At 34.0% G+C, this 9,513-nt stretch overlaps 1 protein-coding gene across 1 annotated transcript; it reads left to right on the top strand.

Annotated features, from left to right (window-relative positions):
* The first annotated feature begins 7,973 nt into the window (after window positions 1–7,973).
* Window positions 7,974–8,666, top strand: LOC117169737. The gene has a single exon (XM_033356243.1). It carries the CDS (start codon window positions 7,974–7,976, stop codon window positions 8,664–8,666), a length of 693 nt encoding a protein of 230 aa, XP_033212134.1.
* Window positions 8,667–9,513: the final 847 nt, after the last annotated feature.

Genomic DNA, 9,513 nt, shown 5'->3' with positions numbered 1-9,513 from the left:
ATACACATGTGTGTGTGTCGATCAGAATAATCCGGAGTAATCCAGACTAATCCGGCAATACAGCGTAATTCGTCTAATCCAATGCACTCCCGGTTGTTTCGTGGTAATCTGACGTAATCCAGCTCCGCTGGATCGCGATTTCAGGAGTTTTTTTCACCCACGTGACTAGTTTAGGACATTTGAAGAGTCCACCAAAGTCCAATCCAATCTCTTTAACTCTTTTGAAAATTATCGTGCTTACAAACTACAATTTACACACAGGAACGCGCATGCACACACACCCACACAAAAACAACAGGCATTATATTTCTGTGGCGAAATGTTGTCACAGGCTTATACTGCCCAATATGCCGAAGGCATTTTTGGTTAGAGTTGGATTTTTATTTGATCATTTTACACGGGGCTCTCCCGGTATATATCATCAGTCACGGACGCATTTTTATAATACAATCAAGTGATCTGATGAGAGCAGTCTGCCCAGACATATTGAACAAAGCCTGGTTTTTACCCCATCATTGACGGACTGGGTTGCAGTCAAGTACACAATGGGGGGACCTACAGCTTAAGGTGGGTTCCGAACCACCAGAACCTCGGTAAAGGTACATTGAAAAATTTCCAAAGTTACCGGCTCAGGGATCGAACCCCGGAACTCTGAGGTGAAGTCCAAGTGTCTAACCAAGTGAGCCACCGAATAATAATAATAATAATTATTATTATTATTACACCATTAAGCCATTTCCTTTTCGGGGTAGGCGTGACTCACTCGGTGGGGAAAGGAGTAATGTGGGAAAGGGATAGGGAATTTTATGATTGATCCAGAATTTTCGTGTTATTTGTGTAAATAACGCGTTCGATCCGCAACACTACTCCAACTCAGGTTGCTGATCAATCTCTCTAGCAATCACCCCAAGTGAAGATCCTCACAAAGTCGTTATGTAAGGTTCCGCACTTGGGTACATTAGTGACCCAGGTCTTTTGTTTCTGGCGTCATTCAATCTACGAAAAACTCTGTTTATTAACTATTTGCAGCCTTACATTCCTGTCCTGACATACTTCTCTAGCTTCTTTTATGTCCATGCATTTTTCCATGCAGGCTCTCGTGTTTCTGTGACTTCTTATGTCTCTTCTAACTAGGGTCTCATTCACACATTCTAATCATTCTTTCCGCGGTCTACCTCTGTGCACGCTTCCATTTACTTTACCTTGATACACGTGTTTCGTTAGTCGTTCATTTGGCATTCTCTCAACATGCCCGAACCATCTTAACCGATTTCCTTCCCATGTGTCTACTAGCGTCTCTTCTGCACCACATTCTTTTAGAATTATCTCGTTCTTGATAAGTGCATATCTCGCTACCGTGTAGATTTATTTGATATATTTTTTCTTCTGATAAGGGGACCTGCTCTACCAATAACCTTTTTAGCTTCGTTTATGCGTCTAACTAATTCCTTATCTATCTTCCTGTCCCTAGTAAATACTCGTAAGCTACCAAGGTATACGAACTTATCAACTTGTTCAATTCTCTCATCCTTTAATAAAATATTGCATAATGTTTTCTCACTCTTTCCTTCGAACACCATAGTTTTTGTTTTATTTGCGTCAATTTTTAGGCCCATGCTCTTCATTCTTGCATTTAGTTTATACAACATTATTTGTAAGTCTTCAATTGACTCTGCCATAACAACCTTATCATCTCTGAACTCTAACCCACGTACCCTTACTGTTTCGAGATCCACATCCTCTTCGTCGAAAAGATCCATTCTTAAACACTTGTCCATAAATAATATAAATAACCATGAAGACAACGCATTCTTGTCTAACTCCTTAAATATTATTGAAACACTCACTCAATTTCTCATTCATTCTTACACTCGCTTTGCTACCCGTCTTCTGTCTACCTTGTCAAAAGCATTTTCTAGGTCAACAAATGCACAGAAGACTTTTTTTCCTACTCTCAAACTTTTTTCTGTAATTTGCCTTAAGCTAAATATTTGATCCGTACATGACCTTCCTGGCATAAACCTACTTTTAGACTTCCCAAACCTTTGCTTCTGTTCTTTTCATTACCCTACGAATAAATATTTTTGAGTATATTTTACTTACAGTACTTAATAAGCTAATCCATATGTAATTATTGCAGTCGCTTTTATCTTCCTTTCTTTTGTATATTGGTACGTTAATCGTTTTTTTTTTCAATCGTCTGGGACGTCTCCCATCTCGAAACATTAATTTATCAATTCGCACTGTCTATGTGATATGTACTCCCCACCGTGTTTAAGCATTTCAGCGTTGATACGTAGATTCGTATAAACGTGTTTTTCGGGTTCAGGCGGTCTCAAGCCGCGGACATTTGATAATGGGGGGGGGTCCACAAATCCAATACATTCTCATTCAGATTTTTGACATAACCCTAAAAATTATTATAACACTACCCTAATTAGCCCGTTTTACCTAATATATTTAATCCCAAACCCCCTTACACCCTTAAACCCTTAGCTTTTCAACCCCTTAAACCCATAACACCTTCAATTATTCATAATTTTTATGGTTATAAGGTTATTGCAATTTTGGGTTATAGGGTAGAGAGGTTATGGGGTTAAGAGGTGAAGGTGTCGAATGTTTATGGTGTTAAGAGATTATGAGGTTTAATATATTACGTATAACGGCCCAGATAGTACAAAAATGTGCAGAAAACTTGCCTACAGTTTCCTTACTTACAGTTACTTACAGTTACTTTCCTTGGTTTTTTTTCAAATAGTTTGAATGATTTTAACGAGTTGTTAGCCATAAAAGAAAAGGACTCACAGCTCGTAAGTCTCGAGGTACAGGGGACTAGGACCTTGGTAGCCACTTCAGTTTTGTCACTCACTTGCTCTTTTTATAATGTAAAAGGTAAAAATTAATAATTTTGCAATCCCAGAATTTAAAGTAATATATTCAGAATGTGACAATTATTCCCTTATAAAAGATATGTAATTTGTATATAAATTTGGAAAATTGAGGAAGTAAGCAATATCAAATCGAATATTGAGCTAAAGTTGATTGAATTAAACTTCTTCAAATTTTGAACTTTCCTGTGCAAGTAATATGCCATTGGAATCAGAAAAATTCGTAGATGCTGATTTTTGATGCTGGAGCAGGTTGAACCGAACGAAGTTCGGTAAAGAAAAAGAAAAGTAGTAGAAAACATAAAACTCACTGCCCGCCAGGGTCGTAAAGAAATGTAAAAAAAAATTGCTCATGAATTTGAAAAGCCTTACTTCAGACTGGCTGAAACATCTAAAAACATCCCGCTTTCTTAAAAAAATTGAACAGTGGGCTGCGCGAAGCAAACCAAAATTATTGGTCGTTCTGTAGGGTCTTCTCTCGGGGAACAGAGTTGTAGATCATATTCCAATCTCTTTTGAATTAAAAGAGATTACTTATTGATTTAGTTAGAGAAATCATCTTCATTTTCTAAATATTTAAATAAATGTAGAGAAATTGTTTGAAATAAATAATTATCAATTTAGTTTACATATTTATTTACATGGCTTTATTTATTTTATCTTGATAATGCTTTAAATTTCATGGAATATTATTAACTTTTTTAACGCTTTCAATCTAAAATTCATGCCTTTGAATTTCAAAATATTGTACAATTAGTACTAGGTTGATTCAATGTACATATTAATATAAGAATGATGTTTAATCATACAAATAATTAAAAAATTAAGAATAAACATTGTTGTAAATAGTTTTTTTCAGACAAATAAAGTGAAACTCTACTATAGCGCCGATTCTCGCCTGAGTGCTCGTCTGAGTCACAACCACAAACTCCGGCGTCGATTCCCGGAAGTGCTATAGAAGGGATGGCTATTAAAGGGTTTCACTGTATTTTGTTTTGATATATGTTTAAGTTTTTTCCCCCTTTATTTTTTCAACTGGTGCAAACCTTACTAAAAATAATAAATCTTCGACATAAAATGGAGAAATATACAAATGTAAACGTTTATTGATAGTTTGGATAAGAATAAGGATAATGCCCAACACTGGGTACCAGTATTAGACTAAACATAGCTGCCATCGTCGCGCCATTGCCGGATTATAACTAAGGCCTTGATTTGGCAGCCAAGGTATGGTTGCCATTTTCGGCCCAACACTGGGTACCAATACCGGATCAACCTGGATGCCAGAGTTAATTCAAAAACTGATCAAAAATCATTTAATTTTTCTTAGGACGCATCTGCTTTATCCATTCATAATTTTACGACTATATATCGTTTGAATATTATTAATGATTTTAAGAATTGAAATTTGATTGAAGAATTTCGGTTCATTTTAACGACTACTGCTATACTCTAAGTCTAAGGATATAAAAAAAAGGTATTTAATAAATAATTATTAATTGATTGCGAGTACTTTGAATATAAATATTAATGGTCCTGTTTAGACTGAATATATATATTAAATTTTAAACATTATATTACAAACAAAATTTCTAATGCTATGGGGTACGGAACATCTATTATACCTATAAATCTATCGCCTAGCAGTCAGGAGTGCTAACCACTGCGCTAAACCGACAAATTGAAACTCTGTGAAAAAGCCATCCTCAAAAGCTACAGTTCCGAAAAGTTAAAGTACCAAATTGTAAGCTCTCTTTTTCTTTTTATTTATTACTATGCGAAGTTATGCAAATGTAAAATACTCGAATTGTTAACAGGAATATCAATACAATAATTTTTAAATAAATCATTTAAATCGATTACAATTTCTTTTCGCGTAACATTTCCCCGTGTAGAAATAGCCCGGTTTGACCCGGCCAGAAGAGGGTTTCTGGCCAGAATCCGACCGGGTCAAACCAGGATACTATTTTGTTAATTGCCCGGCCGGGATCTGACCGAGTTCCCACCGGGACCCGGTCGGGCCAAACTGGGCCACAAATGATTTATCCCGATTTACTGTTTCTTAATTGCCCGATCATGATCTGGCCGGGTTGAACTGGAACTCGGTCGGGAGAAATCATGTCACACCTGATTTAGCCCGGTTTACTATTTCTTAGTAGCGTAGCCTGTATCCGACTAGGTTCCGGTCAGGATCTAACCGGAACAAATCGGCCAAAAATAATTTCTACCGATCTACTGTTTGTAATTTACCTTGTCGGCATCCGACCAGATTCTAGTTGGGATTAAGCACAGGCTTTAATCTGGCTTAGCCCGGTCAAATATTTATTTAATCGGCTGACTGGTATTCGACTAGATTCCAATCAGGATCTGCTAGGTTTCGGAAATGTTGAAGAAATTTTCCTACTGAATAAAACGACTTCCGAAAAAATCATTTTCAACTTCAATCTCCGAAAACAGAAATATACTAATTATACTCTGCTTCATCAGAATGTCGTACCACTATATATTAGGGTATGGGGATAAAACGTTCTTGTGAAGTAGAATAGAAATAATACATTTAGTTTTCGTAGATTTGAGTTAAGACTATTTTCATCGGCCAGTCGAAAAATTTTTCTGATTAAAAACAGTATGACATTAATTTCAAGAATATATTGAATGATCAATTTCGCTAATTTAAATTAAAATTTTTCCCATACGTTAAAAAAAACTTTCGATCACGCACACCAACTTTCAAATACTTGCGCCAAAAAATGTGTGTCATGTGGACCAGTACACCAGCGCCACATGAATGGACAGGCAGTAATCAATATTAGCAGACGACAAAAATGGTGCATAATAGAAGAATCATAAGCTTAAAATCATCTAAACAATAAAATGGACCAGGAGAAAAAGAACTTAGTCCGCGATCAAAATCCTTTGCGAGCGAAAAAGCGCAGACTAATTGTAAAAGTCAGAGAAGAAACTGAAATCAATAATGACAAATAATTCTAATAATTCGGATCATTCGAATGGTGATTATGACACGGAAAATATCGGAGCACTAAGCACAGAATCACTAAATGACATTGGAAGTAAGTTTTTATAGGTTTAAATATTGTATTTCTTAACATTCTTAATAAATTTAATGGACTTTTTTTGTAAAATTTGTAATTTCGTGAAAAAAATGTGGTTATTGAAGTAATAACTTCTGATATAATTTTCAGTATTGCAACAGGGCGATAAGAATACTAGTGAGAATCTCTCTATTCCTGGAAATTTAATTGATGAAGATGATGGTAAAAGAATTTCAAATTCGTAAATTTTTACTCAGATAGGTAAAATTAATTTGTACGCTAATTTCATAATACATTTTTTCACACACTAGCAGCAAATGCACGCGTGCAAATCACGCATTCACGTCTCTAGAATTTCATTTCCTAGCATGAAGAATATAAACAATTTAAAAATCCATTATTGAACCAGTTTTTAAATATTATGTTTTGAGCATCTTTGAAACACTTGTAATATTTATAATTAAAAGCGTTCAAAATGTAACAATTGAAAATTGAAAACTTTTGAATATTATTAATGTTACATTGAAAGAGATTAAAATTTGAAAATTTGAAATTGAAAACTAAATTGAATCTTTCAAAGTCAAACTTCTGAAATTCTAGAATTTTAAATTGTTATCGCCCAAAAAGTTATAATTTAACATTAAAGCTGATTCAAACAGATTCTTCTGAAATCATGAAATGAGTTGAATTAGTCTAAAAAACTTTCAAAATAAATATTAATTTCAAATGGAAAACATTAAAAATGAAAACATTTTTGCTCTGGAACGTTGAAACTTGAACGGATTCAATTTTTATCGCAAAATTAAAACCTATGAAAGGGAAAAATTACAAATGTAGCGTTCAACATGAAAATTCAGAACTCTAAAACTGTAAACATTTTAAATCATCGAAATTATTTAATTACTGATGTATAAATTTCAGATAGTTTAGTTTTGATCTCTTTTTATTTTAAAGTCAATCTTTAATTTTTTATTTTAAACCTTTATTTAGAATTATTATTCATTCTTAAAATTTTCCAATCTTAATTTTTTCAATTTGAAATAATTTATTTGGTTAGGTATTCAACTAAAATCGGACAATTTCAAAATATTACATGGAAAACTAAAAACTAAAAAAGGAACACAAAACCAGATAGCTGTAATATAATTATAATTTTGGAAATTGTACAATTTGAAGCTTTTCAAATCGAAATTGCTTTATATTTACATCTAAAATTATTAAATTTAACATTGATCATCAAGGCTTTTAATATGAAATTTTGAAATATCTAGTAGTGGAATTATCCTAATATATTAAATATTTAAATTTGAATCTACAATATTATGAGATTTAAAATTCTAAGCCCCCAAAAATTAATCTAAAAATTAATTAAAGAAAAAAATTTAGTCTCACTGTTCAAAATTGCAGAATTTTAGATATTGTGACTCTTTAATATTAAATTATTCTAAACACTTTGAAAATTATATTGTTTCTAATTGGAAACTTTCAAAACTTGAAAACGCGCAAATTATGAAATAGGGGAAATCTCCTGGTGTAATATTTCTCTCCCGGCTACATTCCGGTTTTCTCCCGGGCCAAGTTTCTTCCGGCTTTCCCCAGTTCTCTCTGATGGGTGGACACCCTAATCATGTTTGATCAGTCATTGATAAAAATATATTTTCAATGTGCAATTTTTCCAATTATGAATATCAATGTTATTATATGATATAATATATTTTAATATTGATGACTAAGTTTTTATGTTTATTTAAAAGTAAAATTTTCAAAGACTAACCAGAATGTGTTTATTATCTAATAGTATTTTCTTTGAATTTTAGCAGAATCTCAGGGCAATATCGCCGAGTCGCCGATCTTGGAGGATATTGAAGAAGAATTGGGTTCGTCTGAAGAAAGGAATGATTCAGATTCTGTGGAAGAAGAAAGTGACTTAGATGATGACACAGATGAGCAAAAGTTGCGTTTATGGGCTATTGAAAGTAAAATATGACAGCCTCAGTTGGATAAATTGTTGGACATCTTAAGATCTCGACTTATGCCCAATTTACCGAAATCGTCTAAAACATTTCTTGGGACAAGTCAAGCAAGATATGAGGTAGAACAAATGAAAAATAATATAGATGGCAAAGGAACCTTTGCGTACTTTGGAATTGCAAATGGACTTCAAAGGTGTGTAAATGAGAAATTGCACAAAAATGGAATTATAGAAATACGAATCCATGCTGACGAAGCGCCTGTGACTAAATCTGGAACCGAACACTTGTGGATCCTTGCAGGGAAAGTCCCCTTTGATCCGGATATTTACAAACCATTTGAAATTGCAATTTATGATAGTGAAGGTAAACCGAAAACTGCTGAGATATTTCTAAGACGTTTCATCAGAGAATTAAATATATTACAACAAGATGGAATATACATAGGTGGAAAACATTTAGGGGTCACGTTGAAATGCATTGTTGTCGACACACCTGCTTGGGCTTTTTTAAAGAACACTGTAGGTCACACTGCCATCTTCGCATGCGAAAGGTGCTCTGTTACCGGTGAAAAAGTAGAGGGTACAACAGTATACCCTTCCACCAATGCAGAAGAAAGAACCGATGATTCTTTTCGAGGGTTTCAACAACCTGAACATCACCATGGGACATCAGCTTTTCTGCGCGTTGTTCCGTTCTTAAATATGGTTGCAATTTTCGTACTCGACTTATGCATCTTTGTTGTCAAGGAATAATGAAGCTGCTTATTCAATTCTGAATCTCAGGTGACTTTAATTTTAGGTTAAGTGTTGGAAACAGGAATATCCTCACTAGTCGCCTTCGCCACATAAAGTGTCAAATTCCGATCGAGTTTCAGAGAAAAACAAAGCCCATTCAATTTTACTTTAAGTGGAAAGCAACAGAATTAAGATTTTTTTTAATCTATTGTGGACCAATAGTATTAAAAGGTCTCTTAAGAAACGAACTTTACTGTCATTTCTTGCTCCTGCATGCAGCTTACAGAATTGTATGCAGTTCTGCTACATGTACTAAATATGCGAGACAAGCAAAGCAGTACTTTACAATTTTTTTTGTTTTTCTAAAGGATTATTATGGTAAGAAGTCTCAAGTGTTAAATTCTCATCATCTAATTCATTTAGTAGACGACGTAAACTTTTTAAAATGCAATTTGAGTTTGGTAACAGTTTTCCCTTTTGAAAAATTTTCTGGGTCAAATTCAAAAGTATCTTCGTACACCTTTTCGTAAACTAGCTCAATTGTGCCGTAGATTTCACGAAAAAAGATTTTTTCGGAATGAAAAAGTAAAGTTACCACCTGTCGTCGATATTATAAAGATGTCTCGGAATGGTCATATTAAAGAAATTAAATACAAACAATTTATAATAACAACATCTTCTCCTAATAATCTCATGATTCTAGACGATGGTAGAATTCTGAAGGTTAAACAAATTTTTGGAAATGCCGAAACTCCTGAGTTGTTGCAAGTTGAAGGGAAATTTTGGGAGAAAAAAAGATCTTTATTTACTTATCCGTGTGATTCAGCTAAGTTACAATCTTGGGAGCTGAACGACAAGGTTTCGG

Source organism: Belonocnema kinseyi, chromosome 3 (assembly GCF_010883055.1).
Source record: "Belonocnema kinseyi isolate 2016_QV_RU_SX_M_011 chromosome 3, B_treatae_v1, whole genome shotgun sequence".
In the NCBI taxonomy this organism is placed as follows: domain Eukaryota; kingdom Metazoa; phylum Arthropoda; class Insecta; order Hymenoptera; family Cynipidae; genus Belonocnema; species Belonocnema kinseyi.
This window is presented reverse-complemented; position numbering and strand designations above follow the sequence as displayed.